General features: G+C 38.2%; 1 protein-coding gene across 1 annotated transcript in view; it reads left to right on the top strand.

Annotated features, from left to right (window-relative positions):
• Nucleotides 1–23,207, top strand: part of LAMA4 (laminin subunit alpha 4) — a 154,230-nt gene that overhangs the window by 128,364 nt on the left and 2,659 nt on the right. Inside the window, exons 28-37 of the mRNA XM_006157017.3 lie at nt 1,711–1,844; nt 3,050–3,214; nt 3,900–4,053; nt 10,165–10,352; nt 11,568–11,757; nt 14,680–14,835; nt 16,027–16,186; nt 18,705–18,835; nt 19,918–20,011; nt 20,721–20,840. Coding sequence (XP_006157079.1) covers nt 1,711–1,844; nt 3,050–3,214; nt 3,900–4,053; nt 10,165–10,352; nt 11,568–11,757; nt 14,680–14,835; nt 16,027–16,186; nt 18,705–18,835; nt 19,918–20,011; nt 20,721–20,840 — 1,492 coding nt within the window. The remainder of the gene's footprint in view (nt 1–1,710; nt 1,845–3,049; nt 3,215–3,899; nt 4,054–10,164; nt 10,353–11,567; nt 11,758–14,679; nt 14,836–16,026; nt 16,187–18,704; nt 18,836–19,917; nt 20,012–20,720; nt 20,841–23,207) is intronic.

The raw sequence follows: 23,207 nt of genomic DNA, 5'->3' as shown, positions 1-23,207 counted from the left end.
CTCTGTTTTCTCTAACAGAAATTTATTATTTTTAAATTATGTATACAGGCAAGAAACCACAGTAGTATTAGCATTACCTGTGACTTTGGATAAATCACAGATACTTTTTTGTCTCACATTACAATTGTCACAGATATCTCAAATATTATTTTTTCTCATTGCTACTCTTAAAGTACAATAGTTATTAGATGTACTACTAAACCTTATTTTAATGCTTTATATTAGCTTTTATGATTAATGCCTTAAAGAAGTATAAATATTGCTAAAACACAGATTCATTTTTTAATATTTCAAAAACTATATTTTCATATCATTAGTTTCCTTTGTATTTCATATCATTGGTTTCCTTTGTATTTCTACATATTCTTTTTATGCATTTTAAAAGTTCATTTTAAAAGGAGTCTATATGTATGACCAAACTGCCAAAGACATCTATGACACACAAAAAAATATTAAGAACCCCAGTGTGTACATCAAGAACAAATTCATTCATTATCTAATATGTAAAATAGTAAAAAGAACATACATACTTCTCTGTTCTTGGATTTTCTATAGAGCATTGGAGCTCGACTTATAAAGATCTGTTATTTCAACAATAAAATAAAATTAATAGGGCATCAGTGACCCTAAGATCCAACTGATGTGTTTCTGAAATGGCCATCATCAATTTATACACTGATGGGCCAAATCCTGATATGATTGCTGGGAGCGACTTTCATTTTTCATGCATGCTACCTGCTTGTTTCACATTTATATCCAGTTTAATTTAAATCAGTACCAGCTGTGAGAATTTACCCAGCGCATTTTGTAAAACCTTTGCCCAGAAATCTGCCTCAGATGACTCTTTGTAGTTACATAACACTTCTTGTTCACAAGTCGTAGTCTATTTTGAGATCTGACTTTAGAGGTCGGTGCCCTGTCCATATGTGGGGGTTAGCGGGAAGGCAAGACTATCATTATCATTTAAGATAAGCAACATGCAAATTCAGAAAAAAAAAAAGTTAACTTCTGGTTTTTCTTTTTAATTTTTCTTCTGTCTCTATAGATGAGAAAGTGAAATGCTTTAAAAACGAAACTATCAAATTAACCCTTGCCTAATCTCCTAGTCATCCCCAAGGAGACTCCAATGTTGTCTTTTCAAAGGAGATCAAAAATGAAACTGATGATGGAGTAGAGAGGCTTGAGTTTGGAAAGTGAGACTGGGACAACTCTCATTATGATAAAATCACCACCATTTTCAGTAAAATATAGGAGAGTCTGTTTCCAGGAAACTTTTCTAATTTGATAAGCAACACCAATATAAGTAATAAGGAATTTTTTTGTTATTTATAGAAATTATTTTACAAACAAATTTACTCCACACTGTGTGTGTGTGTTTTAAGCAATACCATTAAATAAGTGTTAGAAATGGGACCCATCTTTTGGATCCCTAAATACCCTACTTAAAAACCTGGGCTTGGGCCAGACAGTGGCACAGTGGTGGAGCAGCTGGACCCATACAGGAAAGGTCCTGGGTTCACATCCTAAGACCTCTCTGAGTACAGGGGGTACAAATGTGTGCCCATAGTCTGTTGAGACTGTGGGTGGATCACAGCATAGGGACCCTGTTTTGGGTACCTATTTCACTTCTCTCTCTGTCTCTCTCTCTCTCTCCTAAGAAAAATAAAGAAACCTAAAAAAAAAAAAAAAAAACCTGTGCTTGCATTTTAGCCAGATGTGTTCTCCATTTCACTGGACAATGGCACCGTCGTCATGGATGTAAAGGGAATCAAGGTTCGGTCAGCAGATAAGCAGTACAATGACGGCCTGTCCCACTTCATCATCACCTCTGTCTCACCCACAAGGTACAACCCCTCCCTATTCTTCCCACCATAGGTTTTTACGTGGAGGATGTGACTATCTAATGCCACTCTGAATTGTAGATTACCTATTGCTTTTGTAGTAGTTTTAAAAATGCTAGGAAGAACGGCTTATTACCTTATAGAATATGCCTAATAAATCACTTTAAAATTATTTAACAGAAATATAAAGTTGTTTAATGAAAAACTAAGCACTTGAGGGAAGTGCTTACTCATACTACAGTACTTACTGAATGGAGTGCAATGTTTTACACAAAGAAGGTGCTCAACAAATACTGATCTTACTGGGATTTTAAGTTAAACTCTTGAGAAGGCTACATATATGGCCACATTTTTAAAGCTCTAATTAATTTTCTCTCTAAAATATGTTATACTGAATTTCTTTTTCATAATAAGAGAACTTTCTGGAATAAGAAATTAACTTCTGTTGTAGACTGTTGCTAGTCTATGCCTACTTCTGTGGAGTCCTCTCATCACACAAAAATTGTAGCAGGCTTTTTCTAGACCCAACTTCCAGTCAGGGTCGAAACCATTCTATGTACTTTACAATATGTACTTTGTCTCCCACAAAGGGGATTAAATGTTCCCCATGTGGTATATTCTGCTTTCTACACACACACACACACACACACACACACACACACACAAATAATGCTGATGACTAGTTGTCTAAACTTCTTGCTTTATGTCTTTACATTTCAATCTTGGTTTGGAAGATCTTTTGCCTATAGAAATATTCAGCTGGGCCAGCTTCATGGGACAGAGGTTAAATGATATACCCTGGAAGCCAGATCCTGCATGGCCAACCATGGCTTGCATATAGGCTTGCTGGGGGAAAGCGTGTGTGCCCCAAATCCTGGTGGAATGGAGAAATGAAGGCAAGAGCAGCAGCATGGTCATGTCCCCACTGAGAGATGCTCACTCTCTTTTTCTCTCTTGCATACATGCATGTGGAAGTGTACGTGCCCCCTGGCAATCTAAAAGAAAAACAAATATTCAACCATTTTATCCTGGGCCTCATGTCTTGAAAAGATCACTAATTATCTTTTCATTGAAAAGACAACTGATTATATTTTCATTAATCAGATGTTCCATCTCAATTCCATAAGAAAACCTATGTATGCCACCCAGAGTGGAATTCAAGGTAAAATGTTCTCTGTGGTATGTAAAGGTGCTTTTTTCTTTTGCAGATATGAACTAGTAGTAGATAAAAGCAGACTTAGGAGTAAGAATCCCACCAAAGAAAAAGTGGAACAGACCCAAGCAGGCGAAAAGAAGTTTTACTTCGGTGGATCACCCATTAGTCCCCAGTATGCTAATTTCACTGGCTGTATAAGTAATGCCTACTTTACCAGGTATAATATTTTTATTTTTTATGATTTGCTTGATTGTTAAAGATCAAGATAAGAATTAAAATACTTACATTATTAAAACTGAGAACTATGAAATTTATCTCAGACATTAGAGGGTAGTAATTAAACCTTGCACGTGCTTGAGCAGCTCACATACTTGGGACTGTGCGAAAGGAGAGAGATATCTCTTTGCAGAGTGCCTGGCATACAGCAAACCGTAAATATCAGATGCTATTGTTTTTGTACTTGCTATTAATAGTATAGTGTAAAGTAACATACTCAAATCCTTGTTAGAGTTTCAAGAGTCTTCTTAATTTAATGCATGGCTTTAAACAAAGCTATTAATCTAGGCCCTTAACAAAAAATAATAGAAACTGCTTCAGTACAAGGACAAGCAAGTGAAGAATTAAATACAGATTAAGAAACAGAAGTAGTCTCAATTGTTCAGAGCATGGTGAGGAAAGAGATAACCAGTCAGTTAGAATGTGCAGTGTCAGGTGCATAGTTAACTGACTGACTGATGATTTAAAGGGTTCTAGTATTGCGATAGTGATAAATGGGTAAAGACACATCACACACACCTGCACAAAAACTTTAATCATCGAAGTTCTTGAAATTCTGTAGTTTTTATCACGTTCTTCTGAACAATATGTTTAGAGTTTTCATTTTTCCTCTGATACAAACACAGGTTAGATAGAGATGTGGAGGTGGAAGATTTCCAGCGGTATTCTGAAAAGGTCCACACTTCTCTTTACGAGTGCCCCATTGAGTCTTCACCATTGTTTCTCTTTCACAAAAAAGGAAAAAATTCCTCAAAGCCTAAAACAAGTCATAATAGAAAGGTAAGAGACAATGTTATGCCAGCTTCCCAGTTACCCTCATGTTCTGTGCACATAACAAAAACACTGTTGCTTTATAGAATTTACTCATTTGCAACTATAACATACATCTAAGTTGGGATTCTTGCAATATCCCCTATTCCAGTTTACCAGTTTTGGTGCATGGATTGTTATTCCCAAATGAATGGTTTAAATCAGCTATTTACACATACTTCCAGCCACTCGATGTTACAAGGACTAACACTGCTCTCTTCTTTTTGTTTGTTTGTTCGTTTGTTTTTGTTTGTTTTTGGAGAGGTTTTTGCTATAGGGCACGTGCACTCACCAGAAAGACAGAGAGAGACAGAGAGACAGAAAGGAAGAAATCATCCCCCAGATGGGATGGCCGTGCTGCAATCCCTTCTCCTCCATTCTCCTCTCGGGATCTTGGGCACGCACACACATGTGCCCGGCGTGAGTTTAAGCCACCAGGTCCAGGACTAGAACCACGGTCGACTACATGGGAGTCCAGCGACATAGCCATTACGCCAACTGCTGGTCCCAACGCTGCTCTATTCTTAACAATTTGCACTATAATATATATTGTTAAGTACTATATTTTCCTTATAGTATTTGCTTTTATGTAATAATATCAGGTTTTTATTACAGTCATGGGAATTATTACAGTTTGTGATTTTACTCTTTTTCTCCCAACTTTTTTGACCTTCGCTTCAACCACTCATGTGCACAGAGGATCTGTCACAACTAGAACTACTCCGTCAAAAAATCTTGCATTCTAAAATTCCGTTATCTGACTACTACCTTTTTCCATTCATTTACTCCCACCATGCACATTATTTGCCTTCACTACAAATGAAGCTTTTAATCCTCTCCCATTCTTTCAGTCTAACCCTCCCTACTCCTTCTCATGGTGCAATGTATTTGTACTGAACAACGCACTCGAGTAACAGTGCTCGCATCCTGGCCTGACAGGTCTCCCTGCTTCTACCTTATTCCCTGACAGTCTATTCCCCACACAACAGCTAGATCCTTATGAATATAAATCATGTGTCACTCCTCTGCTCAAACAAGCCCCCTGCTGCTCAAGGTCCAAGTTCCTATGGTGTTGTAAGAGGCCTGCTGTGATCCTGGCCCCTTTCCCTGTCCTGTGTTCTTCTCACACCCACCCACCTCACTCACGCATCGGCCCACACCAGTTTCTCGGGTAGTCCTAGAATAGGCCAAATGCACTCCTACGTTAGGTTTCCTCTGCTTGGACAGCTCTCCCCCAGATTATCTGCATAGACAGCTGTTCCTCCTTCTAAAATTGTTTAATTACCATCCATTTAAGATCTGTCTTCATCCCATATTTAATATTCCGGTCTGCCTCTTGCCTCCCACCAATACTATTGATTTCTTTTGCCTTTTTCTATTTGTTCTTTTTTACATAGCACTTATCACATTTTAATTTACTACTGTAGTTCATTCATTATGTTTATTATGTATCATCCATCTCTTTTGCTAAAATTGTAAGCTCATTTGTTTTTTCCCAGATGTATCCTGTGCACCTAGAAAATACACATATTAGGTGTTCGATAAATATTTAGCAATCTGCATCATAGGGCTGTATTGAAGACTGAATGAGTGAATGCATGAAATGCACTCAGCACAATGCAAGGCATCTAGTAAACATTCAGTGAGTGTCCCTTGTTATATCACAATAAAGCTTCATGAGTACTTCTGCAGGGTCCAGTCCTAAAAGTAGAATTGCTTGGCTTGAGGGAATGTGCATTTCCAATACTGAGGCAATACCAATTTACACTCCACAAAGAATATTTGAAAGAAGTTATTGTCTCATGCTATTGCCAACACTGGATATTATCAATATTTTTGCAATTTTGCCCATCTAATGGACAAACTTGACATCTCATTAAAGTTTTAAATAACATTTCCATGAATGCTAGTGGGGTTGAGCATCATTTTAGGAGAAGTATCGATTGCCTTCCAAGTCTGGAGTCCAGGCCATCAGCAAGAGAGAGAAGCCTCTCCACCAGCTTTTCTCCTCTGATGGTTTTGCACTGACCGTTATATCTTGAGTTTCATACAGAAGACTAAATGATTCAGAGAAAAAATTTCATTGATTTTTTAATGGAAGATTTTGCTAGAAGTTACTATGTAGGATTTTTCAGAGCATACTAGGAAATTCTGATGGAGTCTTACTATTTCATTAGACTTTGATCCTAAAAGGTTTATCCTGAAAATTTTGTGGCTAGCATTTGAGTGCTGGACAATGGGTCATAGGCAGCAGATGATCATAATAGACTGATGAGGAAGATCAGTCTTCTAAAGCAAACACAATCTACCCTTTTAAATTAGCACAGCTTCCTATATGAAACAATTAAATATAGTTTCTTAATAAGCATTCATAATCTCAAGGTTACAATCAATAGCTCTATTAGCACAAATTTGCGATCTTAACACAAACCATTTTATATTATAGGAAATTTTTTAACCTTTATAGTGAATAATCTTACACAGAAACTCAACTTTGTAGTAACAAGATACAGAATCACTAAAGTTACATTTTATGGTAACCAGAATGTCAACATTTGCTAATCTTTTCTCATATTTACCTTTGTTTCAATAGCTTCTTAAATAGCTACCAAGAAAAACTTAAAACCTACAGTTTCAATTTTTATCAAGCCTACCTCAAAGCAATTGAGATTATAATAATCTATTTTCACAATTGCTTCCTAATAGTTCATTTTATGTATTTATTATCGTTCATTTAACCATTATTGGACTTGCAGTTGTTGAGTTTTTTCCTTTTATGACTGAGGGTCCTTATACCTAAAATTTTTAGTACATTACTGAATAAATCTTCAGTATAAATTTCTATAGGTAGAATGACTAGATTAAAGCAAATTGCTTCCCATAAAGATAACACTGATTTATATTTCCCAATGGATATTTGAAAATTCCTCTTACCATCTATGTTCCAGCCCTAAAATTTTTCATAATTTTTAACTTTCAAATTTAGTTGGGAAAATGGTTTCCATTCAGTTTTAATGTAATAAATTGAACATTTTAATGTATTATTTTAGACATCATTCTGGGGTATCTTAGCCAATCACTCTTCTCTGAGAATTGATTCCCATCAGGTAGACCCTGTGTTTTAGGTGTGATCTCAACTCCCTGGATATAGATGACTGGACCAGCAGAGGTCACGTGAATTAAGCCGGACTATCAGGTTTCTCCCTGGGAAACACAGAACCCAGAAAAACTAGCCTATGCTAGTAAACCTAAGATCTCTATATTAATCCTGCAAAGAGGAAGAACGCTGCTTTACAGCAATGAAAGACAGAAAACTGTCCACAGAGTAAGAATAAGAAGTGGAGAAATACTGAGAAACAAAGCTGGGATACCAGAGCCCTCCAGAAAAGGAGTGCCTTATTTTTTCTAGCTTCCCATTTCTTGATTCTGGCCACTGGTGGGATCCCATTACATGAGCTTCTCTTGGATTGTGGAGAATACTCCTATACCTTATAGCACATTTCCCTATTTGTCTTCAGTAGTCCAACTAGCTTGATTATTATCTGACACAAAAGAATCTTGCTAAATTAAAATTGGTACCACCAATAGATAGCAACTAATAGGTCCTTGGGGAAAAACATGATGTTAAAGTTGAAGTCTACCAGGGTTCAGTGAAAAATCCCTGTAACATACCCATTTTGGGATAGCAAACTGATTCTGTGTTGTACAGTAATAAAGTAATTGAATTATAAATTGCCTTTTTTATCACTATTATTACTATTAAGAGTATATGCACACAGAAGACTTAAATTTGGTTGTCATATATAAAGATATATGTGCTTACTAATTTTTGCAGCAGTAAAAGACAGATCCCTCTCAATCCATGTATTTCTACATTAAAACAGAGTAAGGCAAGGCTGGCAATTAAAATAGTCATGGTCCAAATTACCCTGTACTCTGTTGAGCCCCTGAACTTCAATTCGCTATGGCTCTCTTCCCATAGCTAAGTGGATGTGCTGATTGAGAGTGAGATTCACTCGGTCAAAATAGAACAGGAAGCAGCCAGAGTTGGAGAAAATCCTTCCAACGCTCTGTTCTCTCACTTTCACCCTCTTGGTCTTATGCAAAGCATTTCCAGCTGGGCCTCTCAAAGAGTTAAAGGTGATCATAACTTCTATTATAAGGCATATTACTCCACAGTCTTAGAATACAAGATAGGCTTGGGGAAAATTTCCCAAGACATATTAGAAGAGTCTCTCTGTAGCTCCACTTTAGCCCATTGCCCACCATGACTCCAAGCTGTGGAGAAGGGCCTGGTCCAAAAAGTATTGGCAACTGAATGTTTCCTCCATTCAAGAGAAATGTTTCTATAGCAGAGTTTCGTTTTCTAGGTGCCAACTCTATGAGGAAGGGAAGAGGGAATGATGGAACCTTAGCTTTTCTTTAGCATGTGAGCCTATGAGTTCCCATCTCTTTCTCCAGCCTAATCACCCCTATGACAGTCTCCACTGCCAGAAGCTGATTGTGCAAGGTGCTGCTCCAGAGCAAGATACTGACACAACTATAATTGGCCCTTTTATCAATTAACCAGCCCTCTGTACTCCACACCTGCATTTGAGGGTAATTTTGGGATTTGGCTGGAAAACTCACTTTTTTGGAGGTTTCATCTTCTGCGCTTTCTGAGATGGCTTGTCTCTCTTTTTATCTGCATTGTATCTTCCAGAGATTCCACACTGCTTTGTTCTGCTAGTAGAAGTCCTCCTAGATTTCCGGGACTGCTGTGGCTTTACTTATAGTTGTATAATTCTTCTGACATTTCAGTGAGAATTAGGGATGGGGAAACAAAACGTGTGTGCCCATTCAAATTCCTGAACCAGAAAGCATCCATTCTTATCTAATTTCTCTTATTCCTTCTCTTGCTGGTTCTGCAGTCCTACCCACACCCAAACATTTCCTCTCCCATCGGCACTTCCTTTGTGGCAAACTAGCTTCCCAAAGGAGTCAGATCAGGCCACTCCTGCTTTTAAAACCTGTGTGGATCCTCATCACCCAAAACACAAAACTCAACTCTAATAAGTCATCGAAAGTCCTTGCTACGTGGTACCAACCTGTTTTCCAATTTGCCTTTTATGTACCTATTTCTCCAAATCTATTTGTAGTTCCTCAAAACTAGTTCATTTCTCAATCCCCTTTCTAGTCCCCACCCACCTACCAGCCATGGAAGATATACAGAAACTTATTTCCTTCCACTCCACTTTTACCCATTTGATAGGCAATAAACATCTGCTTGAATTAATTAATAAATGACAATGATCAAATTTGCTTGCATTTACTTTAATTTTGCTTCAGAAATTAAAACTAAATAATTACTAAATTTTGCCTAGTTTTTTTATACAATCATTGTATATCATTACAGTTTGTAAAATGAATTTTCCTGTCATGAATCACTGTGTATCAATCTAGTGAAAGATATTATCATACGTGTTATCATTAACAGATAATTTTCCATTTTTGTGTCTCTTATGTTTTGCTTCTTTCTTTTCACCCTTAATTTTGCAACTTGAAGGTTTAACATCTGCAGTGAAATTTTAAGAGCAAAAATGTTATGTCTAAAATAGTTCTATACCCTACCCCATAAAAGTTTACTATATATCTATCACCAAAAATACTTTAAACATTTTTAAAACGTTGCTGAGTGTGTTAAATTTTCATACAACATGTATAAAATGATCTGTGTTTTAAAGTGATATTGTTTCCTGTAAGAGGGCTTTTTTGGTTGATTTTCACAGGGCTATTTTATTGCCAATTTTTCACTATTGTTTAAGATACGCATTTAATTTAAATGATAGAGCAGTTGTCTCTATGGCTTCAGTTAGCTATCACCCACCAGAATTTTGGGGTTTCTCAACATGCTCCGTCGTTGTCATAGCCGCTGCCGTTATTTGCTTATGGTGGTAAAAGGAGAGAAGACAGGAGCCAAATACTCCATGGACGAAAAGTTCACAAATAACATAGACTTCATTATTCTTTATTATGACAATTACTGGTGAAGACACTAGAAGTCCAATTTGCAGCTAATATGACATTTTTCATTCATTCCAGGGAGAGAAAAGTAAAGACGCACCATCATGGGATCCTGTTGGCCTGAAATTCCTAGAGCGGAATGCTCCGAGAGACTCTCACTGCCACCTTTCCCACAGCCCCAGAGCCATCGAGCACGCTTATCAATACGGAGGGACAGCCAACAGCCGCCAGGAGTTGGAGTACTTCAAAGGAGATTTTGGTGAAAAGTAAAGTAACACACTATCTTTCCAGAAACCTAATGTCAGGACTGGACTCCATTCTCATTGTAACTAGCATGTCATCTTTTTCTAGCTTTCTTTTCTGTGACGCCTTAATTCTATTATGTTATCATTTAAATAAATACTAAAAACACATTATTTATGCTTTCAGGGACCTTCGTACTTTCTGTGCCTTTCTCCCCAAATGTCAAATGCATAGCATAGCATTCTCCCCAGAGTTTACTGTGTTTGATCAGAAAAGAAAAGGCAATCAAGGAAAAGGGAACAGGGCAAGTTTCAAATGATTCATTACCTAACCTTGGTATCACCTTCCCTCCCCTGTATGAATTGCTTTCAGACTGTAAATGGGAAAGCATCCAAACTGCTAGGAGGTTAATAAGGAAAGACACTGAAAATAAAAATGTGCTTCTACGCCTCCTGTGGCTCCACGCTGTCTCTAAAGCCCATCCCCTCTTATCAGTATTTCGCAAATCTCCAGTTATTTAGTATTATTCAGGACATATTTTATAGTGTTAGCACCGAAATACATATTGTTTTCTATAACTCTTTCAAACATTCATACAGATAATGCATTCAGTAAGAAATCTCTAATGCCTTGCTACTTGCTAACAGGCAGAATCAGTATTTTATTTCTTTAGGAAGGATGAATAATCAAAATAGGGGTCAGTCTAATCAATGTATCTTATCCATAGCTTAGAACTAAATTTCTAGGACATTTTGTTTTAATTTCTACACTTAGGAATGTTTTCAACATGTGATATCCATCAATCAATTCTTACTGCAAAAAAAATTTAATCTGTGTTTTATATAGTACATAAATCATTTTATTTCTATGAAAATGTCTACATACTAATGAATCATTAGTATTTTGTCCATGTGGGTAAGTTTCTGTAACAGATAGCTTTTTTACTAAATTGCAATCAAATTTTCAAAGCAAGATGTAATAAGATATTTAACTAAATCAACATTTTGTTAAATGTGAAATGTATCCTTGTATAAGAAAGTAGAGGAGAATTTACATTTCTGAACTAGCCATGCTTATTTAATATTCATTGATAGTATTAAACACTAATTAGAAGTAATACTGCTTGGGATAAGATAGAGCGGCTACCTATCCTTCATAGAGTGTATTAACTTTGGAAAGTTAGCGGTGATCCTCAGTCTCATTTTACATGTAATAAGCTTTTTCTTTTCGTTTACCAGATCTCAGTTTTCCATTCGTCTGAAAACTCGTTCCTCTCATGGGATGATTTTCTACATCTCAGATCAAGACGAGAATGACTTCATGACTCTATTTTTGGCTCACGGCCGCTTGGTTTTCATGTTTAATGTTGGCCACAAGAAATTGAAGATTAGAAGCCAGGAGAAATACAATGATGGATTGTGGCATGATGTAAGTTGAAAGCAGAAAACAGTATTATCAGCAAATATCCACCACTGTCAAGTAGACTGACATTAATGCCCCACCACTAATTTCTTTAGAAACATCCATTTTAAAATTCTGCTGTTTTAGGGACCAGCAGTTAGCATAATGGCTATGTCACTGGACTCCCACATAGTAGACCGCGGTTCAAGTCCCAGACTCAGCGGCTTAAACTCACACTGGGCGCGTGTGTGTGCATGCCCAAGAACCCGAGAGGAGAATGGAGGAGAAGGGATTGCGGCGTGGCCATCCTCCCTGGGGGGTGATTTCTCACTTTCTGTCTCTCTGTCTGGCGAGCGCACGCGCCCTATAGCAAAAACCTCTCCAAAAAAAAAAAAGAAGAAGAAGAAAAATTCTGCTGTTTTACACTTAGAATGAAATTTTTTTTTAAGTTTTGCCATAAGGTGCATGTGTTCACCAGGGTGAGAGAGAGGGAGAGAGACAGTGAAAGGGAAAATGAGAAATCACCCCCAGAGGGGATGGCCACACCACAGTCCCTTCTCCTGTCAGGATTTTGGGCATGTGCACACATGTCCAGTGTGATTTTCAAGTCACTAAGTCCAGAACTGGAACTGCTATCGGCTATGTAGGAGCCAGTGCCTTAACCACTGTGGTACCTGCTAGCCAGAGTACAATTTTTTTTAAGGATTTTTCATAGGGCATGTGGGCTCGCTGGAGAGAGACAGAGACACAGAGGGAAAATGAGAAATCATCCTCCCAGGAGGATGGTCATGCCACAATTCCTTCTCCTCCATCCTCCTCCTGGGATTTCGTGCACACACACATGCCCAGTGTAATTTCCAAGCTGCCAGGTCTGAGAATAGAACTATGGCAGGCCACGAGAGTCCAGCCCCTTAATCACTATGCCACCTGCTGGCCCTCAGAGTGCAATTTTTAAAACTTAGATTCAGGACCAGCAGATGGCAAAATGGTTACATCGCTGGACTCCCATGAGATATTTGCATTTTGAGTCCCAGACCCAGTGACTTAAAACTCACACCAGTGCATGCATGCCCAAGATCCCAAGAGGAAAATGGAAGAGAAGGGACTGCGACATGGCCATCTCCCCCTAGAGAATGATTTCTCACTTCTCACTTTCTATTTCTCTCCAGCAACCACGTCCATGTCCTATAGCAAAAAAATTAAATTAAATTAAAATAAAACAAATTCATCCTTGTAAAAATTTTGGAAAATACTATTTAAAAATAGAAACAGAATTAGTGTAATTCTTTTCACCGATGGATCGTAGTCAGCATAAAATGAAATATGATTTCTAACAACTTTTCACTTGAATTTTTCCCCCATTGCCTATAGATTGTTAATTTTCAGCAGCTATTACCAAATGTCTTTTAAAGATTAAGTTTTGCATAATACAAAGCAAAGAGTAAATCAGTTTGGAAGATAGACTGTCACAGGGGGAACGCTTAAAGATTGAAAGAAATCAATGTGGGAGCCAGCAGGTGGCGTACTGGTTGAAGCACTGGACTCCCACATGACTGACCATGGTTTCGGTCCTGGATCCAGAAGGAATTGCAGAATGGCCATCCCCCGGGGGGTGATTTCTCACCTTCCCTCTCACTGTCTCTCTGTCTCTTTGACAAGCAGAAGTGCCCTATGGCAAAAACCTAAAAAGAAGAAAAAGAGAAAGAAAGGAAGGAAGGAAGGAAAGAAGGAAAGGTAAGAGAGAGATAAAGAAAAGAAAGAAAGAAAGAAAGAAAGAAAGAAAGAAAGAAAGAAAGAAAGAAAGAAAGAAAGAGAGAGAGAGAGAAAGAAGAAAGAAAGAAAGAAAGAAAGAAAGAAAGAAAGAAAGAAAGAAAGAAAGAAAAAGAAAGAAAGAAAGAGAGAGAGAGAAAGAAATCAGTGTGCATGTAATGGCAAGAGTAAGCAATGTAAAATGCATTAGAATTAATTACAAGGATTTTTTTAGTTTATTTTCCATGAGCAAGAGAGAGAATGAGAGAGAACCCCTAACAGAGCCTTATATACCACAATTTACACCCAGCTTCAGTCAACCCCAATCATGGGCACACACGTGCCAATGTACTCAAAGAGGCTTCCATCTTGAACTGACCCTCCCATGTGGGTCAGCTTCTCAGAGCATCATCTTTTACTGCTGTGCCACAGGCCAGCCCCAAGCAAGATGTTTGACCATAAAGGATGGTCAACAGAGAATAGCTTCACATAGAATTCTGCTAAACATAAACTATATTTACAAATTAAGCCTGTAGGGGCCAGCAGATGATGTAGTGGTTAAAGCACTAAACTCCCACATGGCCAACTGCAGTTCCAGTCCCAGACCCATGGCTTGAAACTCATGCCAAATGTGTGTGCATGTGTGCCCAAGATCCCCAGAGAGGAACGGAGGAGAAAGGATTGTGGCATGGCCATACTGCTGGGGGGTGATTTCTCGCTTTCTGTCTCTCTGTCTCTCTCTGTCTCTCTGACAAGCACATGTACCCTATAGCAAAAATCTCCCCAATAAATAAATAGATAAGATTAAGCCTGAAGCTTTAAACCATTCTATCTAGAGATCAGAAAACATGGATCATTTCCTCTAATACATAAAGTAATAAATTGAAGATAAGCAAGAAAAATACACTTATGTATATAAAGCAAGAGGACTTGGGGACCACTCACATTAAGGTCATATGCTATGCAAGAAAACAGAATTAATTCTATTAATTAAAACAGAGTTGTCATTCCAAAAACTGGACAGCTAGAGGCCTACTAAGGAAAAACTCTTGACAAGCAGAGAAGAGACTTCTTTTTTTAAAATGAACTTTCTGCAGATTGCCCATAGCACTGCAGTAGCAAAGCAGGGAGGAGAGGTCACACGGTCATTTCCCCAATCTTCAAATGTACCTGAGATGTGCTACTGTTCTCCCCTCCCAGGTGATATTTATCCGGGAAAAGAGCAGTGGTCGACTGGTAATTGATGGTCTTCGAGTCCTAGAAGAAAATCTTCCTCCTACTGGAGCTGCCTGGAAAATCAAGGGTCCCATCTACTTGGGAGGCGTGGCTCCTGGAAGGGCTGTGAAAAATGTCCAGGTAAGCCAGGGGTGACCAACCAGAGTCATTGACCTTTAGAGATAGAAGATCACTCAGTGCAGGCTCTGATTTCACAGATTAAAAACTAGCTATAGCTGGAGATAGGCTGTCAAACCGAGTATTGTCTTTGGGGCTGTGTCTTTCCTATGGCATTATGAAGTCAGGAGTGATCTTTTAATTCTAGGGTAGAGGTGAGATGGAAAAAATATAAATTATCTTCAAAATATATGTCTCAAAGGGATCTTACATGTTGAACAACTACTCATGTTTTCAATGCAAAAAACGGTTAATGATTCCATTACATATTATTGAGTGAAAAAATGTTTCAGATCATTTATGTAAATTATGATACCATTTTTTGTTTCTTACACACACACAAGCACACTATTCATAAATATGCAAGGAAATGTAGCTGTCCCAGAGCAGAGGTAAAAAGTGTATATATAGTAAGAAACATATTTTTATAATTAAAAAAATTTAAAATGTTGTACCTGTAAAAAATATTTACCAATGCATCAAAGGACTACATTTTTCTTAACATAAGTACAAATTTGTTTTAGCACAAAATGTTAATACATTTCTACTAACATATGTAGATAAAGTAAGAAAGATGATTCACATTATAATTAGATTCTAAGTAAGCACCCCCAACTCCATAACAATTTCTTCAAACAATTTCCAAATGCGGTATCAGAAATCAGCTGAATAGAATGGCCCAAGTTCCATGTCTTGTGGTATGATAAATTCTCACTTACAAAACAGCAAATGAAGCCAGAAATACACGCTTTTCTGCTGTTTCTTTAGCATAGTAGATTTAGTTAAGAACTTTGTTAGCCTTCTTTGGCATTAGGTGACATTGAGCACACTCTTGAAGACACACGTTGAGCACACATTCTTGAAGAAAAACTAGGATACTTCCCATATACAAATTGAAAACCATGGTCTATGTAAAAACTTGTATAGTGTAATTATTACAGGCTGACATTATCAAATACAAAAATCCAGCTTCAAAGAACTAGGTAAAAAGCAACTACAGTGCCTGGAAAAATATTACTCATTCAAATAGCCAAAATAAATAGGAAAAGGAATTACTTGCTTTCTTTCAGGACTCGAATACTCTCATTTTGCTTTCCCTTGGTGCATCTGTGAGTGCTGAGAAAGTGGATTTTAAGAAATGTCATCTTCTTTCAGATTAACTCAGTCTACAGCTTCAGCGGCTGTCTCAGCCATCTCCAACTCAATGGGGCCTCCATCACCTCTGCTTCTCAGACATTTAGTGTGACCCCTTGTTTTGAAGGTCCGATGGAAACAGGAACCTACTTTTCAACAGAAGGAGGATATGTGGTTCTAGGTAACAAAACTTTTGTTGAAAATTTGAATCGCAAAATGATTTTTTTTTCTTAGATGGCTAATAAGGAATATCAGGCCTATAACTAAAATAAGAACAAGAATGCCAAATGCAGCCCTAGATGATGACCTCTTTCCCCAAGGACCGTATTTGTCCCTTCCTACCGCTTCAGACCAAACATGCATCCCTCTCCCTGTCTGCCCTCCCTAACCAGCGCCCTTCCACAGCTGCTAAAATTCTGGACCATCTTGGCTCCTTTAGAACCTCTAAGCTGCTGTGACCTGATCCCACATCAGCTCTCAGGCACATTGCTTTTCTAGATCTTGCTCTGCTCCCTCTTATAGTGAACCATTGTCCCTACTGAAAGAAGTTCTACTTCCTCTTCCTGCCCTGGAGCACCAGCAGTCAACCACTATTCTTCAGAAATCTTATCTCTGAATTTTTATTCTGCTCAACCATTACTCTCTCACTTACTCATTCAACAGTTTTTATTGTATGCCTCCTTATGGCAGTCCCTAAACCAGATGACAGAAGATAATAATTCTAAAAATAAATAAAATCCTAGCAGACTATATATAGTCACCAACCAATCCATTCCAATGAAAGTTCTTTTTTTTTCCTTAATGAGAGAGTGAAGGGGTGGGGGAGTAGGAGATAAAGAGAGAAAAAGGAAAGAGAAAGAGGATATTTGACAGGGTCTTGCCGTGTCCCCATCCTCCTGCCCCAGCCTCCCAGTTAGCTAGGATTACAGACCTGTGTTACAGTGCCCAACATGTTTAGGTCGATCTGGAAACCAAACTCCAGCCTCTCATGCAGCCCTAGCCTTGCACGGGAGCACCCTATGGCTTATAGCACCATGACTGGGCCCTGGCAAACATTCTACATAGAAAGCAACCAGCAGGTATTAGGAAGGCACCAGGTTAGGTGCTGGGAATGAGGTTAGGAAAAGGATATAAAACCACACATTCCCTGCTCGTAAGGCATTTAGACATTCTATACATCCTTGAACAAAAATTACAATACAACCAAGTACACCATCCTGAGCTACCAAATGCCCAATAGAATAATTACAGTAATATATTCTCTGTCTAGTTCATATTCCTTTCCTTCCCTGCCCTACTCGCCTTTACTCCTAGTGAAACACCTACAGCTAACATTTCTTAGCCTTTCATTAAATCTCAGTAATAAAAACTATAAAGGTTTGGACAATTTGAAATGCAAGACAAACTGCACAATTTATGTACTACTCCATGAACATTAACTAACAGCAAGAAAATTCAGAAGTGATTTATAAGAAGACATGTCACGTGACTATTATTAACATGCTCAGGTTTATGGTGAGCTTCTTGGAGTGAATGCAGCTATTCTTAAAAAGAATTTTCTGGGGCCAGTAGATGGTGTAGCTGTTAAATCACTGGACTTTCACATGGCCAAAGCGGTTGGAGTCTCGGATCTGGTGGCTTGAAAATCGCGCAGGGCGTGTGTGTGTATGTGCTTGCCCAAGATTCCAGGAGGATAGAGAAGGGATTGTGTCGTGGGCATATTCCCTGGGGGCTGATTTCTCACTTTCCCTCTCACTGTCTCTGTCTCCTCCCCCAGGAGCACACATGCCCTAAGACCAAAACGTCTCAAAAAAGAAAAAAAAAAAAAGGAATTTTCTAGGATCACTGAGCCAGCCTATGGCCTGCTTGTTAGAGTTATCTCCCATATGTCCAACTGTACAGTTGAAGTCCTGGATCCAGCAGGGGCATGCACATGTGTGCCTGAAATCCCAGAAGGAAGAGCAAATGGAGAAGGGATTGTAGCATGCCCCATGGAGAGTGCTTTCTCTTTTTCCCTCTCTCTGGAGTGTAGGTGCCCTGCAGCAAGAAACACACACACACACACACACACACACACACAAAACAAAACAAATATCTAGGATCACTGCAGTTCAGCTGCTAAATACCTTTGCTGCTCTCACCTTCTCTCTCTGAAATGCTCTAAAGCAGCAGCACCAGCTCAGAGTTGATCAAGTCAGCTCCCTTGCTCAGTGACTGCCAAATAAACCCTACCGGATACGCCAGCATTTGAGCCTTCCAGGGTGGGTCCCCCACTCACCAAGCCTCCTTCTCCCCTCACGTGCTGGCTTTCACAGCACTCTCCAAGTGTTCTGCCTCTGTACATGTGCTCATACTTTCCCCGCCCAGATGGACCTGTCCTCCTCACTTCTGAGATAATAATTGATGCTGCAAGTTGGAATTAATTTCCCCTCCCCAACACTCCCATAGCACAGAGGAGATTTTTTAGTGTGTTGTCACCACCCCCGTGCCCCACAAGAGGAGGGATGTGTTAGTTATCCTAATCCCCCACAGAGCTTTCCACTGCAAGTTCGACACAGAAAAGCCACTTCTTTTCTACTTATGTTGAAAAATGTGCCTCAAGTTTTAAAAACAGTATTTAAAAAATCATTAGAAAAGTACATCAAAGTTACAAAATGTATTTTGCTATTCTTGAGAACTTACAGTGTTTCTCTCCACAGATGAGTCTTTCAATATTGGATTAAAGTTTGAAATTGCCTTTGAAGTCCGTCCCAGAAGCAGTTCTGGAACCCTTGTCCATGGCCACAGTGTCAACGGAGAGTATCTAAATGTTCACATGAGAAATGGACAGGTAGTGTCTTAAAATTTTTAACAGTCTATATCATCTGACCTTAGATTCTAGGTCTGAAGCAGATTTACTTTACAGAAGGATTCCTCGGTCTTTCCTAACTAGGGAAACAGAGAAGGAATCTGTAAATGTGAAATTTAAATGTGGAGAATATTTACATTCAGGTACATACATTCTTCGTTTGTTTGATTAGAATGAAGAGTCATGAAAATATGTCAAAGTTACCAAAACAAAACAGAAAGCGCACCAATAACAACATAAACAGTTCTAACAAAAAAAAATTAGAGAAAAAATTTTCTACCCAATAGCAGTAATACAATACAATATGCATGTATCAAAATAGGAACTAAAACATTTATCTTTTAAACATCTATAACATATGTATATCAGACACACACACACATATATAATCCTCAAATGCTAGAAAAATTTTAATTCTATTATAATTAAATGATATTTTCACCATAAAATATTACTAAAGAATATTTATGAATGTCTTCAAATAAATATCAAAGGAAAAGCATATTTTCATTGATACCTCTAACTTGAGATAATGAATTTTTATTTGGGTTCTAGTATATTCTATGAAACCATAACAATAAAAAAATCTTTACATGGTACTTACAATGTGTCAGGTACTCTTCTAAATACTTTATATGAATTAATTTATGTAATCTTCCCAGTATCTTTATAATGTAGGCAATATTATTATGACTCTTGTTTTACAAATGAGAAAACAGGCAGAGTAAGACAAATGGAATCAGACAATGACTTAAGACTCTCTGCTCTTCACCAATATGTCAACTGCTTCATATAATACACTCTTAATTTATTCTATTATATTTCTTATTGCCTCTCTTTTCCTATTTTCTCTCTCATATAATTATTTCATTCTCTCTCTAAGGAAGTGGTTAAACTATTTCTATACCCTACCAAAGAGTGACCCCTTGTGTTCAAATTTCAAAGTTAATCGTATGTGGATATTTCTTAAAGTATCTCTTTACTATGGTAAATTACTTAAGAAATTCAGTATTATCACTAGAAGGAACAAAACGAAATTATATACTGTGCCTTATCTGTCTCAGGTCATAGTGAAAGTCAACAACGGCATCAGAGATTTTTCAACTTCAGTAACACCCAAGCAGAGTCTCTGTGATGGCAGATGGCACAGAATCACAGGTAAGAAAAGCTGAATATATTGGGTTTCTTTTATGAAGGTGAGCATGCACACCTACTCTGGGATGATGACCTGGAAGCACTTAGACTATAATTTACATGATAGAGGGTGGATGACAATCTAAAAGAGGCCAAGAAAAGAGAATCAGGTGTTACTACGCTAAGATGTGTATATTGAATCCACATATAATTTGAAACCATGAATGTTGCCAAAATAGTGCTGGGAATGGTTTAGATAATGCATAACTTTTGAAGCAAACACGTAGTCCAAGATTATCCAAATATTCTTCCTTATGAAGGAAAATGTTACAGTGATTGGTTGATTAGACATTTTTAGATCTTCCCAGTATCTTTATAATGTAATATTATTTAAATGCTTTTTTATTGCCAAAGGGAGTGAGCACTCTTGAAAGTCATGCCACAGTCTTTTTTGTTTCTCCATTCCATCAGGACTTTGGGCACGCATGCACGACCACCTAGAATGTTTTCAAGTCATGAGGGCCAAGATTTGAACTGTGGTTGACTATGTAGGATCCAGCTCTCTATACACTCTGCTGCAGGACTGGCCCCATTGTTAGACATCACTGATATTTTTTTCAATAATAGAATAAAGTATGAGAAATTATTCTAGTCTACTGTGATCAATTTCTCTTTCATGTGAAAATTCATCAGTCCAGTGCCACAAATGACTAGTCTTTGCCCTGTATTTCAGTTATTAGAGATTCGAATGTGGTTCAGTTGGATGTAGACTCTGAAGTGAACCATGTGGTTGGACCCCTGAATCCAAAACCAGTTGATCACAGGGAACCTGTGTTTGTTGGAGGTGTTCCAGGTATGTGTTGTTTATTAAAAGGGAAAAGTCTCTAAATCCAAAACACCGTTTAAGTTCTTATAACTGTTCTTATAGTGTTAAGAATTGAGTCATGTGTTTTCATAATTCACCAAATAACTCAAAGGTTTTTATATACAGTATCTTTTAATAGGAAAAAGGCATACTGAAAGTTGTGATTCCCTATCTAAAGATCACAATGAAAAACGCATAAGAGCTAGACCCCTGCATTCCACAGGAGATACCTCTCCTCCCCTTGCCATATTTGCTTATTTTTCTCCTCTGTCCTTCTTCTTTCAGGTGCCCTCCACATAACACACACAATGAAATATGTGTTTTATTTTGTCTCTACACAAAGACTCATTTACTGTTGTCATACTACTCTGGAATCCAAGAACCTTGGAGAATTATAAGTTTGTTGATAATTGCTCTCCTTCCTTAGTGGCAAAGAATGCACAGCTCTTCCTGGCCAGGATTAGTTTGAATTACGAAAACAGCTGTAGACCATAAGTTCTGTTGTCCCTATGTGGTGACGCTCCCTAAGAGAAGTTCCAGCTGCAATTCTATAAACACCATCAGTAATCATTGCTGTTAGCTGCCAAGAAAAGTGTATAATCCAAGATGGCGATAGTGGACACTCATGGACCCCCTACAATTGTTTTAACCCTCCAAAGCAGACGCCATGTCCTTATGTTGAATACATTTGTTTTTTACACATTTTACCAACTTGGGAAAACTGAATGTTATGGCTGGAGAGATATAAGGTGATACCAAACTTCTGCATCTGGAATTTGCTAAGGATTTTAATAATCTACTAACTTGATTTATGTGAACTGACCAATGTACAGGTAGTTAATGCTTTAATTAAGAGAGTGAGAAAGCACCAAATTGAGCATCCCACCATGGGTACTTCAAAATAGTAACAAGTACATGCTCTTCTGCTTTGTAATGTGAATTTTTCAGATACTAGTATTGAAAGTGATGAAAACTCAGTATTCCCAAAGAAATATTTGAGACCCTCAAAAAGCAACCCTTTCCCTCTTTTACTCCCGTAACTCAGTACTCCCAAAGAAATATTTGAGACCTTCAAAAAGCAACCCTTTCCCTCTTTTACTCCCCCTGTCCACTCCCATCTCCATTTCCTAGTCCTCTCCTCCTGGTCCTGGCTTCAGTTCTGAATGGGATTCTGGCAAAAGTCACCGCTGCACTTCATGCAGGTCCAATATGGAGGATATCTCACAGCAGTTCTTAGATTTCAGTACATTGCTTCTTTCCTAGAAATCAAGATATGGTTTAAAATACTTTACAGGTTCCCATGAGCTAACAGGATCAGCAAAGCATACAAGGTCCTTGATCATCTGTCCCCTGCTTCCCGCCTCTGTGGTCTCCCCACACCTCTAGGACTTTTAGTTCCCTAATATCCGGTGGTGCTTTGTTCCAGGCCTTTACACAAGTGTGCTGCACCTCAGTTTCCAGGAAAGTTCTTCCCCTAATATCTTAAAGAACAACTTATTCCACTCTTCCCTCGATATAACCCTTTATTTACTGGCCTTTAGGACTCAGCTCAGACTTTGATTTACACACACATGCCCCTTTTCCCCAGAACGTGTATTCATACCACCATTGTTGGACTTACCTCAGAATACTGTTGCAGCTAAGTAAACAATCCCTGCTGGCATAGATGTCAGCTTCACTAACACATTTATTAAGTGTCTCTTTAAGCACTGTGCTGGGCTCCAAGAGATGAATAAAACACACGTGGCCTCCCAGCTCTCATGGAAGTTATAGTATTTGTTCTTCACTTTGCACCCAAATTGTCTTCTACACATCATTCAGATAAATATTTCTCTTTAATTTTCATTTTTTTAAATAGTCTGATCCCAGTACCACACACTACCATCATCTCTCCCTCCAAGAGCTGTTAACCTCCACTGACTAGATTGGCGAGGTATACCTGAACCAAATGCAGGCTGTCAAAAACACAGAATGAAGAGCAAATCTTAGCTAAAGAGCTAGCACCCAGGAACTGGCAGAAGTGTGGGGGGGAGGGGCGGGGGGCACAGCTAAACACCAACCCACTGAACTATTACAGCTTTTAATGTCATCTGGGAATCATGCCAGCAACCTAGAACAAAAGCAATTATAATTTAAGCTGGGTGTAATTAATTATATCATTTTGGGCTGTTCAAGATTAATTCCACTGAAAATCACACCAAAAACCAGGGCATGAAAAAGGATAACTAAAGAAATTAGACATAATTAAAACCCTTATGTGCACTGAATTCTCTTGAAATCTCTTATATCACTCAGAACCTGGTGATTCATTTCTGTCAGTAAAAGTTAATATATATATAAGACTAATAGAAAATA

The sequence above is a fragment of the Tupaia chinensis genome, unplaced genomic scaffold (genome assembly GCF_000334495.1).
Source record: "Tupaia chinensis unplaced genomic scaffold, TupChi_1.0 Scaffold000527_1, whole genome shotgun sequence".
Classification (NCBI taxonomy): domain Eukaryota; kingdom Metazoa; phylum Chordata; class Mammalia; order Scandentia; family Tupaiidae; genus Tupaia; species Tupaia belangeri.
Note: the sequence above shows the minus strand (reverse complement) of the source record. Positions and strands in the feature narration are given on the sequence as shown.